The sequence below is a fragment of the Puma concolor genome, chromosome D4, assembly GCF_028749965.1.
Source record: "Puma concolor isolate L17-30 chromosome D4, mPumCon1.1.hap2, whole genome shotgun sequence".
Lineage (NCBI taxonomy): Eukaryota > Metazoa > Chordata > Mammalia > Carnivora > Felidae > Puma > Puma concolor.
In genome coordinates this window covers 76,653,313-76,679,867 of record NC_141679.1, presented here as the reverse complement: position 1 = coordinate 76,679,867, position 26,555 = coordinate 76,653,313, and the positions used below count along the sequence as shown (strand labels likewise).

General features: G+C 43.8%; 1 protein-coding gene across 1 annotated transcript in view; it reads right to left on the bottom strand.

Moving 5' to 3' along the window:
- PAPPA (pappalysin 1) overlaps positions 1 to 26,555 on the bottom strand; it is a 244,271-nt gene that overhangs the window by 171,577 nt on the left and 46,139 nt on the right. Inside the window, exons 3-5 of the mRNA XM_086683839.1 lie at positions 18,224 to 18,369; positions 13,734 to 14,027; positions 6,091 to 6,283 (exon numbers count right to left, since the gene is read on the bottom strand). Coding sequence (XP_086539965.1) covers positions 6,091 to 6,283; positions 13,734 to 14,027; positions 18,224 to 18,369 — 633 coding nt within the window. The remainder of the gene's footprint in view (positions 1 to 6,090; positions 6,284 to 13,733; positions 14,028 to 18,223; positions 18,370 to 26,555) is intronic.

Sequence of the window (26,555 nt, the reverse complement as noted above, 5' to 3'; positions counted from 1 at the left end):
CTCCAATTTTATTCTTTTAACAGTGCTTATCAGGTACCTCCCATGTGCCAGACACCATCCTGGGTCCTAGGTATGAAATAGAAAGAAGGCATGATCTAGTTCCTTCATTCAAAAATGAGTTGGGTGAACCAGATGGTGCCTATAGAACCTTCCAGCCCTGACACTGTGTGGATGGATGAATCACCTTTAACAGTGAAAAGCAGTTTCTTTACCATGGTATCAAATTCCTTTTAGCAGCTTTCCAAGGGGCAAGCCAATCCCTTGAAGGGAACAGCCCTAGAAGTGGAATATTACAGTGGCTTCCGCTACCATCTAGTGTCTCATGTATCTGGATTCAATCTCCCCTTAGCCACAATAGCCTCTGGGATCTTGCTTGTTCTCCAGACTTGGCATCTGTTTAGGAGGCAGCTGCCAGGAGGGGAGAGGGATCAGCCCATTATTTCTCAAAATGCAATGGTCCTGCCAATACCTCTTTCATCATTCCTAGAAGAATCTTTATCCCTTGACTACCTGAAAGATACAGTGGAGGAGTCTTAGGGCTTTCCCTTCACAGAGAAGCTCTATAGCCCTTGGGATCACATGGTAAGAAAGAGTATACTTGTAAGCATCTGTCTATTGGTGTTCCCCATTCCTCTTCCACACAGCTACCAGGGAACTCATCCCCAAATCTATATCTTAACAGATCATTCTCCTGCTTATCTGCTTATATGGTGGTCAACATATGTGGATAGGTGGATGGGTGGATAGGTGGATGGGTGAATGGGTGGGTGGGTGGGTGGGTGGGTAGATGGATGGATGGTGGATGGGTGGATACTGGCTGGGTGCATTGGTGAGTGGATGGGTGGGTGGGTGGATGGATGGTGGATAGGTGGGTGGTGGATGGGTGGATAGATGGGTAGGTGGATAGATGAATGGGTGAACACCAGTAACTCAGACATGTTGCTAAGACTCATGACTAGCCTAGTCTAGACTCTCAAATTGCAGAATTTGCATCCTCAGCTTTATCACTATAAATATAAAATCATACGTAGGTAGAAATTTTGCAAGCACATTGATATCCAGTGGTAGGAGAATGATGAAATAGCCTAAGATTAACATGGTCAATAAAATGGTAAGAAGTCATTACAAAAATGTTCCCTGAAATGTCATGGAATGCTATAATGTTAAGTGAAAAAGTTGTATTCAAAACTGAATTTATAGCAGCATCTCAGTACTGTTCAAATAACTTCAATATTACAAAATATTGGCAGCAATGTCTGGGTGGTGGAACAAGTATAGGATGATCCCCATTTTTATTCCTTCTGGTTTTCTGAATTTTCTATGTATTTTGAATATCTAGGAGTTACTCCTGGACTAGCAATCACAATAATTATACAAATATACTTGTAGACAGGGAATGAGGAGTGGAGAGAGAGTTCCTTACTCTGGAAGGCTGAGTTCCATTACAATGACCACAAACCATGCATAGCAGCTCAGAGTCACATGACTGGCTCTATGATGACAATGAGATTATAAAGGTTCTGGGATGGAATTAGGAAACACACTGACCTTAATGGACATGGAACCTTTCTTTCTATTTCTTTATATGTCATGCTTCAGATGACACTCATAGAGTGAGTGCCCTGTACTTCACAGAGTTCTTGACACATCCTTGGTTTCCAATAAATACTTTGATGAGTGACTAAACCATCATCCACCTGACAGTAAATGTGCCTTGTTTGCACAGAGCCCTACAAAATACCTTTCATCATATTCAATCATTGGTTCATGTATTCATTCATTTTTTCATCTGTTCATTCAATGGGTAGTCATTGAACAGCCTCTAGCTGTTAGCACTGTACAAGTACCAGACATTGACCATCGAAGGGTGAGGAAATTAGATGTGCTACCTATAACTCAGAGAGCTTGCAGCCTGGTGGATAGTCCATAAACAAGTAGACAAATATAAAATAACAGGCTCATTAAGTTCTAGAAGCAAAGGAAATGTATGACGTATGCAAGAATACCAGTGGGAGAGGTGTACTGGGCTAATTAAAATTGGAACAGTCATGAAAGGCCTTAGTGAGGGAATGCCATCTATGGTGAGAGCTGAAGGATGACATAAAGAGTAGATATAAAGTATTCCAGGGGCAGTCGCAGGAACATAAAGGACCTAAGCAGGAAAAAAAAGGGCTTGGTGTATAGGGATCCCAAAGGAAGTGTGAGTGACAGGAGTCACGAATGAAGGAAAGAGTGGTAAGAGAGGCAGTTGGACAAATAGGCAAGGATTAGATCATGGGAAGTCCTGTAGACCACATGGTGATCATACATAAAAGAAATGGGAAGCCACTAGAGGGTTGTAAGCCACTGGAGCCACTCCAAGTCATGGAGCAATATGATATAATTTACATTTTAAAAAGATTGCTTTGAATGCTAAATGAAACATGGATTGAGGAAAGAAGGACAAAAGTAAAGGCTAAGTCAGCAACTAAAAAGCAATGGTGTGATTCTGGGCAGTGGGTCATGTTCCCATTTTACAGATTAGGAAATAGAAGATCATGAGTACAATGTACTCATGCCAAGGTTATAGCTTGTAAAGGCTTTACCAAAATCAGGAAGTATCTATACATCCAGGGAGTATATAGTATTTTTTTTTTACCTCTGGCATTTATTTGATTTTTATTTGCACCTGTATCTACACACACACACACACACACACACACACACACACACTCTGAAATCACAGATGTACAGGATGTTAACACTGGAAGAGATCATCTTTCTCACCTAGGTTCCATGAGAATCAAAGCTTAATGCTCAAGTCTGTGCTAATATGGCAGCCAGCAGTCACATGTGGGTCTTTGAACGTAAGTTAATTAACATTAAATAAATTTAATAAATTATAAATTAAATAAATTTAAATAAATTCAGTTCCACACTTGTCACATTTCAAGTGCTTCATAGCCAGTTGGCTAATGGCTACCATATTGGATGGTACAGATAGAGAATATTTCCATTACTGCAGAAGTACCATTGAACAGTGCTTCTTTAAGATGTCCACTGTGTATGATGAGTTTACTTCTCTCCTATGCATCTAGAATGGTACTCATTATGTACCATTCTAAGGAGAATTGAGAAAATAGTTACTCAAGTTATTTTCTGTGTTCTGAGATTTGCAAATAGGAACCTTGGTTGCAAAAGGCTAGATGCCCTTTGGCTTACAGATCAGAAGACTGAGGCTGAAGAGGAAGAGGAAATGAATGAGATTGCAAAGACTTGAGACCCAGGTCTCTTGCTTCTCAGTCCAGAATTCTTTCTAATACCCCACCACCAATTGTTCAGATAACTGAAACCATTCCATCAACACATGTTTGCAAGACAGATAAAAATAAAGGAGTTAGAAAAGCCAGGGGTGGCCTTGAATTATTTATTCAGTTGCCCATGTGTGAGGACACAGGCTGTGGGAGGATCTGAATATGTTTTTTTAAGGAAAACCCTTGTATTCTCTTAGACCACAGATGTGAGGAACAGCAGGAGGACGTAGGGATGGCCAGGGGCGAGAGGTTGGCATTGATGGATGTAGTGGAAAACACCAGAGATTTTGCAGGGAAAGAGAATTTTCAAGTAGCTAAACAGCTCTGGGAAACTTCGTATGAGATGGGAGCTAATATTTCTTGAACATAGAGGGTGTGCTAGGCATACCACAGATGTCACATGTTTGTTGAATTCCCCACAAAATCCAGCTGAAGTGGGCACAATTATGGAAGAAGATTCAGAGGGTCAGAGAGAATAAGGTGAGAATGCTTGCCAAAGGCCCCATAGACCAAGAGTGGTGGAGCGGGGAGCGGAGTGCAGACAATTTGTCAGTAGAGCTTGTATGCTCTGCACCAGGCCAATGCACATGAGTGCAAACTGAGTGTATGCGGGAGTGATAGCTCAATTTCTTTGTAACAATTTATTGAACTGGTGGACCAACTTCCTTTAGCCATAGTCTATCGTCTATGTAGCTGTTAACCCTAATTAGACATGTTTCTAAAATGTCAGTTTTAATTTAACATATGATAACTCCGTTATGAAATCTTAGACTGAACAGAATAGCTATTGTACGAGCCTCAAGTACCAACTGACTATAGGTTATTAAAAACATATTGATTGGAGCTGAGGGTACCATGTAATAGAGACCTATCTCATTACACAACAATTAACCCTCCAATAGGTTTCCAACAATCAGATGGTATTTATTTAATGGACAATAACTGCTTTATGAAATATAAATTAAATACATACACAGGAAGCTTCATTTACAAAACTTCCATTTTTAAGTGGAATTGAGGCCAAGGCTTGACCAAAAGTCTGATACTTCTCATCGCCACAGAAAAAATAAATAAATCTACGGGCTGCTGGAGAGCCTGCTCTGAAGTGTCACATGAGGTTTCCCAAACCCAGCTCTGAGCTCCCAGTGAGGGCGGCTGGGGGCAGGGGAAGGGGGTTTTTATAGAGGGCCCAGGGATTACATTTCCTTCCCCTATGAACACATGCACCCAGCTGCCAGACAAAGGTTCTAGATTCAGGGACTGATGGTACTGTAGAAAATTAGAGATCCCATTTTTTTTAAGAAGGCTCCACGCCTGGTGAGAAGCCCAACGCAGGGCTTGAACTCACGACCCTGAGATCAAGACCTGGGTTGAGATCAAGAATTGGACACTCAACCAACTGAGCCACCCAGGTGCCCCAGAGCCTCAATTTAATGTGGCACCATGAACTAATATGTATTTACACACACACACACACACACACACACACACACACACACACACACACACCACGAGAGCTCCTTACCACCTTCTGTGGCTCTTTTGAGGGTAGGGGTAACACCCCCTTCATAATTCAAATTTTAGACGGACTTAATGAAAACACACAGGGGCCAGAGACAAGACGCTGCAAAATGTGAGTCAGAGCCCAGCTCCCACCAACTTCTACGGGCTCTTGGTCAAATCTCTCAGCCTCTTTCAGCTCCAATTCCTGCCTTACCCAGCAAATGAGGAAAATGATTCCCCCTTCATAGAGTTACTAGAAAGAGTAAATGAGACTCTGCAAACAAAGCTTTTAATGCAGAATCTTTCCCAGAGTAAGCACTTAATGAATGGCAACAGCCACGACCTCAGAGAATTATTTGTTAATCATTAGCTGGCTTTTATTTTTGCCATCATCAATGGTATATCATCAGTATGAGATAAAACACTCCCAAGAAGGGCTGGGATAGAGGTTAAGACACTAATAAGCCCTAAATTAAAGGCAAGGGTAGATGTCAACATCTTAATCTATTTTCCCGACTCTTTAGAATCTGTTTTCCTTAAAGCCTGAGCTCCTCAGAGGGTCTCCATGCTGAAAGGCATCACAAGAGACCCCTGGATTCAGGTTCATGCCTGCAGACTACTGAGGCATCGTAAGACACACGTTTCTGAGGTAGAAGACCACTCTGCAAGGGAAAGTAACTTGCCCAAGTCAGTACAGCTAATAAGTGGCAGATGGGGGAGCAGAACTCCTGTGCCTCGGTTTATCATTCCTGGTCTTCTAAAAATTCTACCTTCAATTCTACAAAGAAATACTGTGCACAAAGATTCTAATTATATGTATTATACATATATTATATATATATATTTGCATGTATATTCATGTATGATATGAATATGTATATATACACATATACACCTTGATATTTAATATATACTATACATATATTACAATTACCCATTAACCAGGGGCAATTTCAAATCCTGAATGCATGGAGAAGAGATCAGGACCTCCATCCCAGAGGATAGAGTTTCCAGGTATTTCAGAATAAAATAAAGCTAAACATTCATTCATTGAAAGCATGCATCATTACTTATTAATTCCGATTAGCAATCATTCATGTATCCCCTGACCCCCAAATCTACAACATGCCTATCTGGACCAGTCACTGTTAAGTGGCTGAACTGCCAGGGGCAGTTGAACAAGAGAGCAAGGACAGAGAAAACAGCACAACTCCTCTCCAAGACTGCTTCCCTTCTGAAGTCCCTTCTTCTTGGCAGGAGAGAGAGGGATCACCACTTCACAGGCCACACTCACCTTTCAAAGAAGTGGCCATCGATGGGCGGAAACCACTCCAGCGTCACGGAGTCGGTCGTGTGGCCCACGATCTGGGGGGCCAGGGCGACAGGCGCCGGCTTCCTGGAGGGCTGCCAGCTCTGGTACACCAGGTCCAGGTAACAGTGCATTCTGGCAACTTGATTGGGCGTGAAGGAGTCCGTACAGTCGTCATCTGCGAGTGGGCAGAGGGAGAGATAAAAACCTGGCTGCATGGGAGGGCATGAGAGAGAGTTATGACGTCTCCCAGGGAACAGCCAGCCAGCACCCCAGTCCTTGCCAACACAGAGCTGGCCTCTTTCAGTGCTTAAGAGTTAATGGTCTGTGCACAAATGAGTGCAGTCATCACCTCTGGAGGCAGGTGAGAGGGAACGGGAGGAAGGGGAGGGTGGATGGGACTGAGCAGCCCAGAGGTCACAGCTAAGGACAAGGGACAGGTAAATTGCTTTCCATGGGCCCCCAAATCCCTGGTCAGTAAGCGATGTATTTCTTTATTCTGCCCCTGCCTCACTACTCACCTAGTATCTCCCATTCATTCATTCATTCGTTCATTCATTCATTTCCTTGTTGATTCACTCACTCACTCCCTTCTATTCACCCATACATTCATTCATCCATTCCACTATCCATGGATGCAGTGATACTGTCCTTCACAAACCTTCGGAGCATCTATCCCATATTCTCTTCTCTGTCCCAGGGGCCACGGGAAGATGAAACTTAAAATGTTCCTGCCCCAGAGGAGGGACCACTCTAGCTACAGAGTGAAGGCCAGTTTGTTGTATGAGTCAAGGCGATCAGAAGACTGTTGACGACTGCAATGCTGACCACTGATGAACAAGAGACAGCACGTTGGGGAAGGGCAGTGCTCCAGGGAGGCTTCTGAAGAAGGAGGTACTTGAGGTCAACCAGACTGGATGGCTCAGATGGAGAAAGAAAGGTCAGGACTGTAGGGAGCTACAGGACCCAGGGACATGGTGTCCTTTGCAGTGAGCACAGCCAGAGGCAGGCAGCCCTAGGAACTATCAGGCTCATGTCCGTCCTGGGAATGAGGACAGCACTGTCACTGGGACATTTGCTGTGTGCTTAGTATAAGCCAGGCATGGTGCACTGGGCCTTGGACACATTTAACACTCCCATGATTTGGGGAGTAAATACTATGATTTTCTCCATTTTACAGAGAAGGGAATAGAGGTTGAGAGAGGTCATGCAGCTTTATTTAAGATCACAATGTTAGGGATAGATCCAAGACTCAAACCCAGGCAGTCTTGATGCTAAGACCATGTTTCGAATCAATAGAAGGACGTCTGAGCATAAATGAGACCCTGTATGGGAACAGTATCCTGCAGGTGATTAATAGGATGTGAGCCTGAGTCTGAGCTGACTGGAATACAATCTCTTAAATGTCTTTAGATCAAATGACCTTCAGCCCTACTCTCTTTTCGACCATGTGGACTGAATAGTATCCAAGACTCGCCTCTCAAGGAAGAAGCCTGCCTCCTGTCTACCCTTCCAACAGCTTTATTCAACTGCCTCAGGGGCAGAGCAAGGCACTGTTTTCGCTTGGTTTCCAAAAACACCACTTCCCAGAGGTGTCGGCCAGGTCAGGGTTTCTGCAGCTGGGCCCCAGACAGAGAAGCATGGGGCTCGCCAGATCTTAAAATAAACCCGCCACTGGGAATCCTGCAACATAAACTGACTTCCCCCTTATCAAACAAACAGAAAATAACTTTGGGCAGGTGCTAGGCAGTTGGATAGGACCTTGAGAATCCAGCTTGGGGAAGGGACAGGAGTACAAGGAGGTTATACACAGAAGCTGCCTCTGATCTCCTGAGTGACTTCCGACAGTCTGTCTCTTCTCCAGCATCCTGGGGACTCCTTCATATGTTTGGAAGAAGCAGTAGAGCCTGGTGTCCCTTAGCAAGTATCTTTAGCCACATGCATCTCCCTTGAGCCCGGATGTAGCCATCTAATTCCTTGGATAACAAACATTCTATGGCTCCCCATTGCCTGGAGAATAGAGTCCAAATGTCTCAGTCTAAGAAGGGCCAGATCATTGGGTACGTTTTTCTTTGTTGCTGTGAGCTTTGCCCTTCTTAATGCAAAAAGTGCACTTGGAAAAGCCACTTAATAGGTTAGAGTCAGGAGAAGGGACTAAGAAAGTATGGATAAAGAGTTAGACCAATACATGAAGGATCTGGAGTCAAATGGGCAAGTGAATTCACGACTCAGTGCCTCAGTTTTCCTATCTGTAAATGGGGATGATGGTGCTAGCAAGAGCATTCACCTCCGAATTCGGTTAAAGGGTAAGGGGAGTAGAACACAAAGAACCATGATAAATGCTCAGTAAATCCTCACTGCCTCATGATTGCAAACAGCACATGTGTGTGCGTTAGAAAACCAGAAGCAGGAAAAATCCCAGAATTTAAAATATTCATTCTCTTTGATGTAGCAATATCACATTCAGGAATTCAATAGACATATATTCATGAAGAAACATACGGAAAATTTAGGTACAAGGATATTTTCTGAAGCATCATTTATAATGGTAAAAATATCAGAAATAACACATCTGGCTATTAATAGGGGAATGTCTATGTATGTTAAGGCACAGGCACTGAGTAGTATACTAATAAGTCACTTCCAAAAGAGAGAAGTAACTCTAAAACTCAGGTCCCTCATGTATAAATTGGGGACATTTAAATTGACCCCACTCCACAGTGCTGCTGTGGGGACCCAGTGAGCTGGAGGACATAAAGCATTTATCAAGATGAATGGAAGAGAAAACCAGCATTTTTTTTTCCTCCAGACACTCTTATTTGTGCCTTTCTTCCTTTTCTCCCAAAAGAGTGTGTTTTCCATTAATGATTTAAAAATTAGCCATTTGCATGTTTCTCAATAAAAAAGAGTATGAAAAAGAGATAGATGACAGAACTTAGCAGGAAAACAGAAATGCATGTGAACTTGAAAGTAGAAGTCAGCAAACGTCTGTCCCAGGGTACACTGCTTAGAGACTTAGGTGCTATCAGAATCTTGGGGGAGGTACCAAAGGGTTTCCGTTTATCACAATGCTCTGTCTCAATTAGCTCATGTCTAGAGTCAGTCCCTCTTGGCTTCCTGCCTCCACATGCTTCCCCTCCCGACACGTGATCTCCAGGACCAGCCAGCCCATCTTATCCCTAAGCCGAGAGGACTTTGGGGATCTCATCCCCATGCTGCCGTCCCCATGCTGCTGGTGCATTGCCCTGACTTTGGTAACTGAACTTTGTTCTCCAGAACATGTTCCCCTCTGCAGCATGGAGACTGCAGAGCACGGGAGGTTGGGTCATGGACCCAGGGCTGCCATGTGCTGTGGAACCCCGAGCAAAATGCTGGCCCCTGCCAGCCTTGTTTGTACCCATTGTAACCATAGGGAATAGTGATACTACCTGCCTCCTAAAGCTAATGAGAGCATTTAATAAGCTAATTCGTGTCTAGTATATGGATAACTATAGCTGTCCCTTGTAAGAATCCCTGACTTTTTGGTTTTTATTAAATAATGATAGTGATAATAAATGATTACATTCACTGTAAAATATGTGGAATGTGCCAAAAATAGTTATGAAGAAATAAACATAACCCTAAACTCATTATCTAGAGATAATACAATTAATACTTAGTACATAGGAGTATATGTGTGTGTATGTATATGCATATAAATATTTATAATTCTCATTATCATAAATATATTTACATCATATATATACATACATTTATATACATACATATATTCATACACACACACACATGCCAGGTCTTACACTGTACGAGGTTCCCTGACCATTTTCACATTAAATAGTTAACAAATAAACCCACTAATATCACTTAGGAAGAACTAGTTATGGTACCAAGGACAGTTCTAAATCCTTTACCTGCATGATTACACCTACTATCACAAAAGGGAGGTGTGATTATCCTTCATGCTATCCAGGAAGTAAGTGAGGCTCGGAGGAGAAGTCACTGCCTAGGGTCAAAGGCTAATGCAGGGAGGATTCAAGTTCAGTGCCTGCACGCCCAAACTTGGTGCTCTGCACCAGGTTACTCTGCTTCTGTTTACCCCTCTTCTTCATCTACTACACTATCATTAGTGACCACATAATGTTCTATCATACAGAGGCCTCACAATTTATTACAACAATCCATTCTCATTGGACTTGCTAACAGTTTCTAATTTTTCACACACATAAGCATTTTTCTTCAAGCCTGGCAGGTAGTAAATACTTAATTGATACTTGGACAATGAATATTGCTAAGAACATTCTTATGATTACATCTTCAAAGAAGTCAATGAATTTATTTCTGTAGGATCTATTCCTGAGAGCTGGGAGCGCAGGGTTGAAGCATCCATTTGTATTCAAAGGCCCTGACATGCAGAATGAGGGTAACAATACACTTGTTCCTGTAGGCTGGAGAAGGCCTGTTTTCTTCACTCTTGAGGAAGACCTGACTGGACGGTGCTCTTGGGGGGGCCTCCTATGGCCCATCATCTTCAGAAAGTAGAGTCTAGGCTTCTGCTTTTCTACCTGCTCAGGGCTTATCCAACAGCTCAAGGTGACGGTACTCGCCTGGTGCTCAACTAAGCTTGCCCCAATCAACCTGCCTGGTGTTTGCTTGAACTGAGTACTTGGGACCCCCTCTATCTCCCTTAGCATCAGAAACAGAGCCAGATGATGAATGATTATAAGCACAGGCTCCACAGTGAGAAAGGCTTACCTTCTTTTTGCTGTGTGACCCTGGCAAGTTCCTTAGGCTACATGAAACCCACACTTTCTGATCTGTAAAATAGGTTCAGTAAGAATAGCACTCACCTCGTTGGGTTATTTTGAGGACTCTATAAGACAAGCCTATGAAGTGTTTCACAGTGTGTGGTGTATCATCATAGGCACTCAATAATTAATGCAGACGTATTGAGGTGCCTGGATGGCTCAGATGGCTAAGTGTCCACCTGTTGGTTTTGGCTCAGGTCATGATCTTAGGCTTCGTGGGTTTGAGCCCTGTATCGGGCTCTGTGCTGGCAGTGCAGAACCTGCTTGGGATTCTCTCTCTGCTCCTCCCCTACATGTATTGTCTCTCTCTCAGCATAAATAAATAAATTTCAAAAAAATTTTTTAAATAAATAATTATTGTAGACCTGTGCTGACCAATACAGCAGCCACCAGCCTTTGGGGTTATTTCAATTCCAATTAATTAAGACTACTGAAGGCTAACAATTCAGTTCCTCAGTCTCGCTAGCCATATTTCAAGGGCTCATGAGCCACATCAGGCTAGTGGCTACCATACTGGACAGCATGGACACAGGACATGTCCATCTTTACGGAAAGTTCTAGTGGACAGCACTGCACGAGACTCTTTGCTCAACCAGTGACCAGGCCTGAGGAAGAAGTGCCCAGGAAGGAAGGAACCCCAAGCAGTTGACCCAGCAGGGTCCCCACCCTCTGGCCAGGACTTCGCAGCCTCTGTGCACAGCTCTCCCTGGCCATGAGAACCCGATCCTGTTCTGCATTTTGAATTTCATCCAACTGCTTTTGTCACCTCATCTATCAGAGATCCTAAGGAAAACAAACATTTCAAAGCTCGTGGTCGCCTTGAATATGCTTTTGCGGGTGTAAGTTTGTTATCGTAGCTCAGTGAATTAGTTCTGCTGTTAATGGGTCACTGAGCTGAGGGGTTCCTTTAAAAAAACAACAGTAAATCAATCACCCTTTAGATCTGTACGAAGGGGAACAACAACAAAAAAAAGATTTAGTTTATGGGGGTCTAGTAGCTAGTGGCAGCTCTGAGGCCCCTAACAGTCCGGCAAACTTCCAAATTCATGTTATTGTTTATTTTCCATGTGCATCGAGCTGGCCAAGGAAAGGTGCTACAGAAATGGAACGTAAGTAGGGCTGCGTGAAAGGACAGGGCACCGGATGTGGGATGTCGGCTTGGCTGGGAAAGGGAGCCTAGTGGGAATCTGCTTTTGAGGCAATACCCAGCATTGTGGTCTTTTTTAAAGACCTAAACCTAAAGACCCCTTTATGGTGCTAAGGTTGGGTGGTCGACACTTCCACAGATCTCAGGTTTGAACGACATGAGCCTTAAACTGAAGAGGCCCCCAGAAGTCATCAGCCCAAACAGGAAGGCAGAAAGACCCACTGGGGATCATCAAATTCACTGGGTTTCAGCAGCAATATCCTCTCTTCCAACACAATCTGAGGCAAAACCCCGGAAGAAATGGGAAACAGTTGACAGGGAGCTTTCCTGGTTCAAAGAGAGATGGAGTCCCATCTAGAGCCCCCCAGAGTCATGCCTGATAGCTCCTGCACCCCCATCTCTGTGGAAGAGAATATGAAAACCAGCCTGGCTGTTCTGCTTCCTATGCACCCATCTCTAGGTCTCTTCTGAAGAGCTGCACAAGAGCAGAAGAGAAGAAAATGCTTGGGGTCAGATGCGTGACCTGGGGCAAAGGACTTTGGTGAGCTACAGTACTGCCATCTGTAAAATGGAGATAGTTTCTACCCTACAGTTTTGTTGCCAGTTAAATGAGATAGTGTGTATTAATGTCCTCTATGAACCACAAACTTTTATACAAGCAGAAATTTTGTTATTGATAAGAATCACTTTTGCATACCTTTATGAGAATTTATTCATTTTCTTCCCTCCCTTTCTTCTTAACAAACATTTATTAAGCACCAGTCTCTGTGCTAGGTGCTGGGAATACCATGAGGCATTGGAGATAATATCTGCCTTCACAGAACTCACTTATTTTCATAGGGGCAAAAGACACTTAAATTTAATATTATAATAAAATTCAATGCTGGGCTACCATGTGCAATTTGTGGATTGGGCCCTACGGTTCTTGGTCTAAGAGGCCAGCAGTGAAGGCTGAGATGGCCTTGTTTTAATTTTCCAAAAATGTTCTAAGGGCTAGAAGTGGCCTTGATATATTATTCTAAAAGAAGTACAGGACATCCTTGAACCCAAAGAATGAGTCTTTAGCACTATTACTGATGGTATAAGAAAAGAGTTTTGACAGGATATATGGAATTAGGAAAAGAATGTCCCCATCTCATGCAATTTGCAAAACCAAAAGCATTCTATTTTTTTGTAGTAAAATAGTAAAAGAGGGTATGAGAGATTTATGTTTAAGAAAAAGTTGCAGTAAAAGAAAAAAAAGGAAGAAAAGGAAAAAGCTGCAGTAAGCACCAGCTTAGAAAAATATAGCTGCAAAATTAGGAGGAAACTTCTCCAACGTTCCTTGGATCCAAAGATTCCATTTTCTTGAGCGAAGTGAGACCCAGAGAGGGGATGTGATAGACCCAAAGGCATCAGGTGATCCAGAGGCAAAGCTAGAATCTACCCAGGTTTCCTGAGGTTGGGCCCCAGTCAGCCTCCTAAAGTGTGCGCTTCTGAGGAGTCTTCAGATACAACAGCTTCCAAGTACCCCTGAGGTCTCACACAAGGACTATTATCCTGATTGTCTAGGATGAGGGACTGTTGGGATGAAGAAGTCTTAGTAAAGGAAGACCTTGACCAGGCTTCTCTGAGCCAGGACCTGAGCCCGTGTGTGACACCCGGCCATGTGCTCCCTGCAAAGCAGGGGTCCCTACCTGCATAGCTCATGAAGTTGTTGTAAGGGGTGTTGAAGAAGCTATGGAAGCCACAGGTGTCATTCCCTGGCCCCGGGTCACCGCAGAACTTGTGTTTGGGGGCCGGGTTGGTGTCACTGCAGAGGTCACCAGTCTCAAAGGAGGGCTCCGTCTCCATGCAGGGATCACTGCAAGACTGGATCTCTGAGATGCCTCGGAAGATGTGGTAGAGACCCAGGCTGTGCCCAATCTCATGGATCATGGTGTGGGTATGCCCAGGAATGCCATAGAAAGACGGGTTCAAGACAATGCCACCTGCAAGGGGAAAACCAGAGCATTAAGCAAACGGGGTACCCTGCTTCCTGGTGCAGAAATCCCCCAATCAATCGTGGGTAAATGGGGTGCTGCCCAAAGTAACCACAGGCTTCTCCACCCTGTGACTCCACTGCCCTGAGTACCGTTATGACTTGTGAAATGAATCATTGCTTAGGTAGGAAGGAGTCCCAAGAGTCATTCTGTGCAATCCCTTTATTTCTTCAGATGAAAACACCAATGCCTAAAGAAGTAAGACAACTTAACCAAGGTGCTCTCAAACTTAAAAGAAGGGGCATGATTGGCATTTGAGGACTTTGATTTCTGGGCTAGTAGATGTTTCTGCTGCTACTTTGTCCTTCAACAGTAAGGCATGCTGTGGTTTACAAACATTCTGCACACTCTTGTCCAATTGAAGCCCTCATGATCAGATACCTTGGTCCCAGTTCTGGGCTCTTCACCAACAGTGTGACGTTGAGCAAACTGATTACCATCTCTGAATCCCACTTCATCTCTGGTGCTCTATGAGAATAAGCACTCAGGATGGCCAGCATCATGTTGGGCTCATCATTATGACAGTATCATTACAGCCAATGTTTCTTGAACATTTATCATGTGTCCTCAGGCCCCGTGCTCAGTGTTTCATGCATCTAATAGCACTTAACCAACTCACAACCCCTATAGGAGTACACTGATTTCCTAGACAGGTTAAGTCACTGGCTCATGATCAGGAGTCAGTAGGGTTTCAAGTCGGGATTTGAACTCAAGATCCTTAGCTTCCAGAGCCAGGCCCCTTAATGAGTTCTACAGCTAATGCCAATCACACAGCCTGGAATATCGTATCTCATTAAATGGCGGTTGAATCTTCGCTGAATGCTAAGCCTACTACAGAAGTTTTCTGAGGTCTAACTAAGCACACGTAAGCAGCTAGCATAACACTGCACATTCAGTGGATACCTTACACTAATTACTCGTTACTCTCAGAGTGTCTTGAGAATAAGCAGAATGATCATCACTTGAAAGGTAACTTAAAATACAGAATCTGGGGCCTCTCACTCCAGACCTAGAGAATCAGAATCTGTATTCTAACAAGGGCGCCAGATGACTGGTCTGTGTGTTCTAGTTTGAGAAGCAGTTGTCTACCCCACGTGTCTTAGAAGATTGAGTCTGGCTTATCTTGGGGAGATTGATGGAACAGATTGCAGCAGAATCAATGGATAGCATGTTTCATGTTCAGTTTAGGCACTGGAGAAACACATATAGGCTGGTAGGGAGATATTTAAACTTTAAAATCCAACTGTGTTTAAGAGGAGGTTAAAATTCAGGTCTGAACATTCTGCAAGTAGCGATTTTAAGTGCAGAGCGGTGTCTTATAAAAGAATGGTGATGGGGCAGGGCCTTGATTTGAACTGGCAGGCGTGGGGGGAGTTTTCTCTTGGATTGAACTGCCGGGAGGGCGAACTTGCTCAGTCATGGGGCTCACAGAGTCTATTACTTCTGAACTGCTCAGAGCCTTCTAGCACAAAGATAAAGATGTATGAGAGGGTGTGTGGGGGTGTGTGCACACATACGCGTGTGTGAGAAGGGGCAAGCTGAGAGGCAGGGAGGAAGAGAAATTGAGACAGGAAATCTCTCTCAATTATTTCCTGTCAATCATAATATGAAACATAATCCCCTTCCCACCCAAGCCTTTTTCCAGGGATCATGGCATCACAGCAGGAAAAGATGGTAAAATATATGTATGGTTCTAATAAGTTGGGTTTGGTTGGGTCTGGTGCAGAGAAATCGCTTCTGGCCAGCATTTCTCAGGACAGGAAGAAGACAGGTTAGGGGGATGGGGACAGTTAGCCTGACAGGAGAGGCAACCCCCATTCCACTTGACCCTGCTGTGTGATCTTGGAAAAGTGACTTTGCATCTCTGGCGAGCTCTAAAATAAACAGCTGCAACAGTGCCCATGGTTCTCTGTCTCCCCATGAAGCTTCAACTTTGAGGTACTGGGCAGGTGGGTGGAAAGGTCTAGGACCCCACAGGTATTTCTAGGGATGGTGACAGGATTGCAGACTTAATGTCCGGGCCACCTCTGTTTGTTTTACCTCATCCCCTCCCGACTCACCCTTTTTCAGAGCGACAGCACAGAGCTCGAGTCCTGTTTCACTGCCTCTCTTAAAAGGTGAAATAGCTTGAGCCTGACATCATCCTGAAATACTATAACATGCTATGGATTTATAGCCTTCTGTATTTCTGGTCCTGAGCCAGCCTCTGAAATTCACAGAATCATCAGGAGTATTTTTCTCTAACTTAGAAGACTGCTGTTCAACCCCTCTAAGACACTGATGAAGAGACTTTCAGCTGCTTTTCCAATAGGACGGCATTTCAGCGCCGAGAACTGTCCCTGGAGACCATCTAGCCTAACCCGTTCATTTAAAATCTGAGCAAACTGGGACTTGAGGAAGGAAAGAGACTTGCCTAAGGCCATACTGCCAAGTGGAATCATAGCCGAGAACAACCATGTGTATTGCTCTGGGCCAGCAGGATTCCCATATATCGTATGAGGCACGCGATGGAAACGGATCATCTACCCTGAAGTGTGCCTAAGCTGCACACTCTTTTCTTCCCAGCCTCTGTCTGCCTGTCTCCCTGTCTATTCCACCCAATCATCATCTAGCTCAGGGTTCCTCTGCCTCAGCATGACTGACATTTTGGACTGGTTAATTCTTTCTGGCTAAATCTATACATTTCGCAGCATCGCTGTCCTCTACCCACTAGATGCCAGTAGCATCCCCCCATTTGTAACAGCCAAAAATATCTGGACATGGCCAGATATCTCCTAGGGGCTAAAACCCCCCCAGATGGGAACCAATACATATTTATCTTTGTCTCTATCTCTCTTTATGCAACAGCACACTTCCATACATGCATGCACGTGCATGAGTGTACGCGCGCGCGCGCACACACACACACACACACACACACACACACACACAGAGGATAGGTTTCATTCCCTTAAAAGTAAGTGGGGAATAAGAGCAGTCTAAAGGGAACTAAGTGTAAAGTTTGAAGTCTTCATCATGTGAAGCTGCACACTCCCTCATTTTCAAGATTCTGCAGATTGAAAGCAGAGACTAGACTCTGGGCGTATTACTGGGACAGTAGTCAGGGCCTTGGAGAACACCCAGCATGGTCACTCTGCTGAGCCCTAACCTTCCCAAATGAAGACGCTCGCTGAGGGAGGCATCATTATCCAGGGCTGCAAAGAATGGGATCATTGAATCAAGGGGAAAATGGCTGAGTAAACTCAATGGAATATTATGTGGTCATGAAAAACGTCTCCTTTAGAGAGACGGAAATTACCTGGAAGGATGCTTTTGTCTTGTGATGTTAAGTGAAAAAAGGATGGAGCAGAAGTGATTAGGAAGAATGCTATCATGTGGAAACATGTAGGGAGCATAACATTAAGTAAAAAAAAAAGAGAGAGAGAACATAAAATTCTATCTATGCTGTGATTTCAAAGATGCGTAAGTTAAAAAAATGCATGTGTACATACAGACATGTACTAGAAGGCAGCATGAAAAAATCAAAATTAAAGAACTACAATGTTTGTTTATAGGGCCTGATTCAGAAACCAGGGTCTTTTCTGACTTTCGGTAATTGGCCTGTGTTCACACACAGCACACAGCACAGTTTGAGTGTAAGAAGAGTTCCTGGTAGTGTTAGTGGAACATAGAGGAATAACTCACTTTCTTTGGTCTCTTTGGTCTCTCAAGCCAACTCATGACTTAGTTGTGTCAGCACAAAGTGATTACCAGGCTGAGAGGATATTTGTATGCACTAAGAGGTAAGGGGTGTGTAAAGAAAGCAATCAAAGGACAGAGTTGGAAACTTGAATTCCAAACGTGGCTCTGCCATGGACTTGCGTGTGACCTTGGATAAGCTCTATTCCTTCTGTGGATCTAAGTTTCCCCATTGGTAAAACAGGGCTAATAGTACCATGTTATTTTCTTCAGAGCAATGCTCGGCAGTTGAAATGAGATAAGAAATGCTAGAGAGTTCGGTATACTAGAAAGCGATTAATAGATTACTCGTCATCATTACCACCACCACCATCATCCTAGTCATGCTCATCATCATCATTATCATTGCCACTAAATTTATTCCTGCGCTAATCCAATTTCCTCCTGAAGAAGTTTCTAATTCTCACCTAAGTGCATTAGGGCCTCCTTGTCCCATGGCCAAGTTGCTACTCCTGCCAATTCCTCCTCCGAGGAGTTTGCAAAGAAGATATTAAGGTGTGTTGATCCATCCAGTCTAAGAATGTTCTTCAGTTCATTAACATCCAAGTATGCTCTGTAATAGAAAAAGAACCTTAGCTGTCATCACCATCCAAAAAAGGTACTCTTCAAATAACAGCTATTCCCCAAGTAATTAAGAGCTACTATGTGCCAGGCACTTCGTTAAACACTTGATAAACATTACCTCCGTGACTTCCCCCCAACGATGTTATAAGGTAAGTGAGATGATCCCATTTTACAGCTGAGAAAATTAAGTCCTTTTGAGTTTAAGAGATTTGAGAAGTTTGCTCAGCTTATATATAGCAGAGTTCACTTTAGAAACAAGATTTACCTAAAATCTCTATCTTTGCTCTTCAGGGCTCTGCTATCTTGACTGGTGACAGGGCCACATAAATGTGGATGTAAATCAAAGACATAGACCATGGAAAAGGCAACATGTATTCTAGTCTTGGCTTCTTTTCTATTTCACTCATTCACTATGAACGTCAAACCATTTATTTGGCAAACACGGACTATACTAGGAGGCCTGCTTTTATCTGCACACCAACCTTGCAAAGAGGTGTTATTGCTTCCTTTTCAAGATAAGGAACACATGGTCCAAATGTGATTACACAGGTTGCCCAAAGTTACAGAAATGGGTTTCAAGGCCAATTCTGTCTACCCTGGAAACTTATGCTCTTGTCACTGGGCATCATGCTGCCCGCCCCCTCCCCCCACCAGATGATTCTACATTCTGTATGCCTTTAGTTGTTAGTCTGTAAGATGGACTTAGGGATATTGCATTTGGAATGGCTGCCGTTGTAGACTGGCATATCAGGAAAGTGAACTAACTCCCCATTATCATCATTAGCTCTTTAATACATACAATGAACACATGTTGGCGAGCAGAAGAGGTGGTCTTTGAAAAGAGGCTGGCATATCCTAGGTGCTCAATAAATAAGAACTCCTCATTCATAGAGTCTGGCTCTCCTATCACCACAGAGACACTAATGCTTTCCATCAGTCACAGGCACATTACTCAATGGATCATTTTCTAAATCAACAGAGGCATCTTGCTGCTTTCTCCTGAGTCTTTCAGCCCCCATTTTATGTCTGCTGTCATGTATCCTTATGAGCAGCTGATAATCATTTCTTGAGTAAGGCTGGAAATGAACCAATGAATCACTGAATAAAAATATACATAAACAAGCAGGCAGCTTGATGTAGGAGGTGAGATAAAGTCTATGAATAATGATATTTAGTGTTTGATGGGCTCTTCTAGGTGGTCAGACTTTACATGGATTATCTCCTTTCATCTTCTTAATAAGACTGAGGTAGGTAGTATCATTATGCCCATATTCCAGAGGAGGGAAAAGAGACATAAAGAACCTTCAGAGCTTGCTAAGGTTGCACAGCGAGTTGAAAGTGTTTACCTTTTTCATAATGCTATCTGTCCTTGACAGGTTGGCCCAAATCCTGGCTGGTAGAATACTTTTATGACAGTTCCCTCTCTTTTCCCCTCCTGGAGTCATAGAAGAGCCTCCTGTATGTGCAAGAGTAAGCCCAAGATCCCCAGCACAGCCTCCAAGATACTGCCTCCTTCTATAGCCTCAGCTCTCTCTGCTCCCTCTTTCGAATTTCCCAGTGTGGGTTGGGGGCGCCCACCATGACGCATCATCCATGATGTCTTCACTTGTTTGTTCTTTCTGTCAGGGACTCGGTTCCCCATCTCGTCCCCTGATAAACACATCCAAAGCCCATTCTGGTGCCCCTCCTCAAGGAAGTCTTCTTTGATTCCCATCACACCTCCTCCTTTGCCATCTCTGCACTCATCCACACATTCACACTATTCCAAATCATCACTCCACCTGTCTATATCCACCACCATCTGTGGCTCCCTGGGGTGGGGAACATGCCTTATCCATTTTTGTTTACCCCGTTCTCAGCATGGGGCTTGCCACGGGTCAGCACTCAGTTGATGTTGATGGGGTTCAATTTACACTGGGAAAGAAAAAAGCTAAAATACTTAGGCCCCAGTTTCCTTCCTAGAAGGCCTATTTCTTTGCTAATACACTGGATTAGCAGCAGCTATCTTAGTGCTTCACAGAGCATTCCTATGGGTCACAAACCCATTCCTCTACTCCAATGAGAACAGACATATCTGAGACCTAGAGAGCCCTCTGGTCCCCCACATCACCAAGAGCCCAGTGATCATGTGACCATAATTTTTTCTGGCTTTTCAAAATAAGGTGAACATAAGTTGGCGATACAGACAGGAGCAGGAGAGGTCATAGGTATGTCTGGGTTGATTTGACCAGTCTCCAGGATAGCCATATGCTTAGATATTGACCTGAAATATTGCTGCCATGCCTCCTCAACCTGAAAATCCTACCTTCACCTTCTTAGACTGGAAGCCTTCTAAGGAGTTTCAGTCAGTCTATTCTGTGACCAGAGAAAGAAAGAGGAAAGAGAAAACCAACATTTATTAAGCACTTGCTGTCCACCAGCCCCTATGCTAGACAACACCTTCTATTCCATGTCTGCAGTATTCAAAGCCATGCAGCCCAGTGGGTATGATGACTTGTTCTCAAGCCAGAGTCCTGGGTTTGAATCCAGCTCTTCCACTGATGTATCTGATGTTTGGATCACGCTGGGCAATTTACTTCATTATTTTTTGCCCCAGCTTCTGTATACACAAAACACCTACCTTCGTTGAGTTGCTCAGAGGATTTGAGGCTGTCATAAAGGAAAAGCGTAAAAGACTTAGAAAAATACCTGGCATGTAGAAAACCTCAATAAATGTTTAGCTATTTCTATTATCTACCCCCATCTTAGAGATGAAGGGACAGGGGTTCAGAGATCACATAAATAGTGACGAAGCCAAGCACAAATCTCAAAGTGTCCAATTCTTCCCACGAGCTCACCCTCATTTCCAGGCTCACTCGGGGCCACGGTGAAAAGGGAAACAATGTGTGGGCGAGTGAAAACAAAAGAGAAGCCGAGATTTTCTTGGATCAGCCCATTCCACATTATTTATTATTTTCTAATTGATTTGTCCATTTCCATCAAGCATTCTCTCAGGCAGAGGACACAGATGTTATTAGACAAAGTCACCTCTTTGCCCTGCTGTTCTGGGCTGGGAAGGCTTCAAGAGGGGAAGAGATGGGGTAAGGTGGGGCAGGGGAGACATTTTAATTGGTTGTTTATTCAGTTGTAATTACAGAAGCCTATCTTTTCTGGGGGTGGTATTAGTCCTGGCCCAAGGCAGAGATGTGGGATGTTGGAGCCTCTCCCTTGCTTGTACATGAGGTGTGTTTTTTTTTTTTTTCACATTTTGAGGAGCCTCCATTTCCCCCAAGAGGAAGACTCTATGGCAGCCATCCAGGGCCTTGGCTCCCCGGCCCCAGCCTCTCTCCTCTCCATCTCTTTTGGGGGGATCCACCCAAAGGAAAACAGCTCTGTGGCTAAGAGCCTTCCTCCTGCTGGCTGAGGTATTCCCACAAATGCAGAGCCAAGCTGGATCATCAAGGGAAAATCTCAGGGGATAGGAGTCCATGTGGGTATTTCCTTCTCTTCCCCTACCTCTTTAAGAGAATGTCTAATCCCTCCTGTCAGGGAATGGAGGGAAAAGCAGAGCAGGTCAAATGGAGAGGGGCCATTAGACTCTGGGGAGTTGGGTGAAGAGGGGAAGGAAAAGGACTTGTGCAGGGCCACTTGGCTTTCTGTTTTGCAACTGTGGAACGCTTGGCCCTATGTCTACCTTGCAAATTGGTCAAATGCATTAAAAAAAAATCATTGCCCATGATCCATAAAAAATCCATATAAATCCAAATCTTGGTGTGTTTATTAATTTACATGCCAGTACTACTCAGGGTTAGATGGACAGACCTACGGCCATGGGCAAGTTGCTTCACCTCTCTGCATGTCATTGAGCATACCAACAGGTTTAAATGGGAGAGCTCAGCACAGCCTGGGCAAACACCCCCCCTCTAGGTCCTGGTCTCCTATTTTCTCCTCCTGGCAACAACAACAACAACAAAAAAAACCTAAACTGACAGTCTGCCTCTGGATGGTTCCCCAAGTCTCGGCTTCCAGAGTCTCATCCCCACCATCCAACCTTCTTCTTCTTTCAGCAACCTCAACCTCAAGTTCTCATAGTCTCCCCGCTCCTAGAACTGCTGGGTTTCCCCAGCTATGCCCACTCCTATGCGTGTCCATTCGTTTTCCTCCTCTACCTCAAAACCTTTCTTCCTTAATCTCTGACATTTAAAATCTTCCTGCAAGGTCCAGCGTACATCCACTCCTGATCACCATCACCTGTAAAATGGGATGATGACAGCCACCTCTCGGGCTGGGGTGGTGGGTCTAGAGGTCACACAGAGAAAGTGCCTCACTCAGTGCCTGACATGTAGCTGGCACTCGTTAATTAGCATAGTCTATGTTCATTACATTATTGTTCTTACCATGTTAATTATGAGCAGCACCAAAATGATCACCTCTAGCTACAAAATGACTTCTCCCTCCTGACAGCCTCCCCCTTCTGGTTCTAGTACTTGTCACCCGCTTTATGTTACCTTCTCTGTGAGCACCTGTCTTCTCCATCAGACTATGAGATTCAAGCAGGTGGGGGCCAAGTCTTTATAATTCTCTGTGCTCCCTAAAACTTGAATGAGTGAATGAGCAAGCAAGTGAGCAAGAGAGAGAGACAGATAATCATGGATTAGCAGTGATTGAGCACCACTCTCTTAACTGCAGAATTTCAACACAAGACGAGGAAGTCCAGGCTCAGGGAAGTGCAGTGATTTGCCTGAGGTATTGAAGAAGGGACACAGAAGGCCCTGACAATAAACTTCTGTTCACTAGCCTATGAGTAGCAGCACATGTTCACAAATTAGTAGCATCACCTCTTCATTCAGGTGGACACAGTTCCCTGTGAGGGTGTGTGGCTTAGAGAGTCAAGCGTGGGAGGGGCTGCAGCCCTGGGCTCCCCCTCAGCTGAGCACCCCTAGACACAACCTGTATTGCTTGAGTTTCTGGCCTCTCTCATTACACTCTGCTACCTGGTCTGCAGCTCAGAATCCCTATCTGTTGGGTGAGGTTATGAATTCGATCGGTGTTTTCCAAATCACAGCTGGAAGAGGGCTAAATCTGCAAGAAGCAGATGCATATTTAAAGGAAGTTTTTTGATTCAAATGGGTTTAGGACATGCTGTGTTAAACAATGTCCAACACGTATGTTTTTTTAATGGCAAGAATTATCAGAGCCTTTAATACACAAAATGGGAGCAGAGCAGATAGTGTATGAGTGTTACGGAACATGTGTGACCATAATCCTTTTTCCCCACCCTAACCTCTACCTCGGCCAACAATCAAATTAGCATCACAACCAACAGAGTTTGGGAAGTGTTGGGCTAAATTGGAAAGCCCTTCCTAACTCAGACCCTCACCCCAAGCTGCCTCTCTAGAGAGGTGACTTAGTGTCTCTTTGCTTCCTGCACAGCCCATACCCCTGGATCCTGCTCTAGAGGTTGTGGGTCCCCTGGAATGTCAGTTTCAGGGGGGGCCCAGCTCAGAGTGCCAAGGCGCCCAGACTTTACCCCTCTGCCAGAACTGCATTTCAAAGCCATGAGAGCAATTCTGGAGGGAGATCAAAGCTCTCTCAACTCAACTGTCATTAGAATATTTTCTTTATGCATCTCACTCGCTGGTGAGTGCCAATAACATATTTCCTAAATGCACTGGCCTGAGATGGTACAACTCTGTAATAATCTCAACGAGAGGGTTGTCAGGGCCTGTTTTACTGAAAGGGAAGCAAAAGGGAAGTATATTCAAAATGCAGAACAACAACAACAGATCCCTTCAGTGAAATTATGGAAAGCTTGGGTTTTTCCAGCTCTAGAAACAGAATACACTGGCTCTCCCGTTCTAAAGATGGTTGGTCAAAGGTACCTCTCACAGTGAGCCCAGATCGAGACTGACCAGGGTTTGTTTCTCTTCCCACTTAAAGCCAACTGACTTCCCCACTGTCGAAGTGCTAGGTGAGGAGATTTTTGAGAAGTGTCCTGCCCCCATTCTGTTCCCTGGGCTCCTGATAGGTGTAGCCAGGTCATGGGAGTGGTACTGGCCAACTGCTGATGCCCTCAGCTTCGGGAGGATTTGTCTGAGATGCACCTGGCTGTGAGTATGCCCCCTGTAAGCTAGAGGCTGGTGACAGTTTTTTCAGGTTGAAGGAAAAGGCAGGAGAGTACCATAGAAACAAGCACATCTCTTTTTAAAGGAATTTTTAAATATGACAACATAACATTTAAATGGAGTGCCTCAGAACCTTATTCTACTTATAGTTTATAGGAAGGACTGTCTTATGTAGTGAGAATCACTGCTACTTACTTTCATAATTAAATATTCTTAAATACAGTTCTAGACAGAACTGTTCTGGACTGAGGTCTATTTTTCATTCAACGATGTGAAAATGGGGTACAAGTACACCAAAGTTCATGATACACATTGTTGCATTCACGATTTTCTTCTGGCATTACCACACCAAGAAATACTTCATTGTTGTAATCACTGGCTTTACAACTTTTTTGGGGGGGAAAAGCCTCATCTTGAGAGAGAGAGAGAGAGAGAGACATTCTAGGGTTCACATCTTACCTCTTCTGCCAAGAAGTGTCCCTGTGACCTTAATGAAGTGACTTGATCTCTCTGAACCTCAATTTCCTCACCTGTAAAATGGGGATTATAAAATTCAAGCTAGACAGGAGTATAAAAATTCAAGGAGGTAACACATGAGAAAGTGCCTAGAACTATGTCTGCCTCATGAGAGGTGCCCAAGAGACACGACTCTCTTTTTAGCTTGCTCATGCAGCTGTAGGAAACTGGCCTTAGCTCTGAATGTTCACAGTATTTTTCTCATCAGAGAACCTGCTCTCATCACTGGACCAGGGTGTTTGTCTCCTCCACAGGTGGTTGACCTGTTTCTACAACTAACAAAGCAAGTCCTATAGCACTGCCTATTTGCAAATGCTGATTGTAGCCTGTCATTCCCGAGGAGGATCTCAAGTCCCTGAACCACTACTCCAATTTCAGAACACACTAGACCATTTGAAAATGATTATCAAATATAAAGATCAAAGCCACTCAAGACAAGTCATTAAAGCAAGATAAACCTCAGAATGTTTATTGCATCCATAGCCTTGTTGCAATTAACAAGCGTTCTCCAAGCTGTGGCCAGTTCTGAAACCTGGATTCTATGTTTTGATCCCAAGGGTCCTAACGATCTGGACTTTATTCTCTTGCTTAGTTTTATTGTCAGAAATGTCTAAATCTGCCTCTCTTGTCTGTAAGAGGAGGCACAGGGAAAAAAAAAAAAGTGCTTGGAGAGTTTATTAAATTCTCGGAATCCTGAATGATTGGTTTCCAAAATAATAGCTCTTGTAAAGAAGCCTGACACACAATCTAAGAAAAATGTAACAGCACCAATCAAAGAGCAATTGAAAAATCGATCATTCTTTCATAACTTCCTCCCCTTCCCTCCCTGCCTGCCTTCATTTTCCTTTTTTCCCTCCTCTCTGCAAATCATTCATTCCTTCTGTTCCTCTTTTGTTCACTAATACTTACAGAGATTCTATTATAACCATGCCTTAAGCTAGAAACTCGGCATACAAATATGAAAGAGAAACATTTTTCACTATGAAAGAGTTAGCAGTTTTATGAAGGAAGTGAGACAAATAATCAGATGATCACAACATAATGTGATGATACTAATACGACCTACCATTTGGGGGAGTTTACTACTCACTGGCACTGTTGAAGCATTTTTCAAAATTATCTCTTTGAAGCCTTACAATAAAACCCAATGTGCTATACAAGTATGAGTATCCCCAGTTTATAGGGGGAAGAAACCAAGACTCGGTGAGGTGATGCCGTTTTTCCAAGGTCTCTCCACCTGGTCACAGGTGTGGGAGGTGAGCTCTGACTGGTCATGTGTTGGATACTGCAGACCACATCCCTCATCATTAGTGTCTTACCTTCTCTTATGATATGTATTAGCATAGAGAGGGTACCGAACAGGAGAGAAGCAAAGAGCAATGACAATTTCCAAGCTGAAGGTGGATAAGACATCACTGGGTATGTATGTATGTGTGTGTGTATATATATATGTATGTATGTATGTATGTATGTATGTGTATATATATATAATGTTTTTTTTTATTTTTGTTTATTTTGAGACAAAGAGAGAGAGAGAGCATGAGCAGGGGAGGGG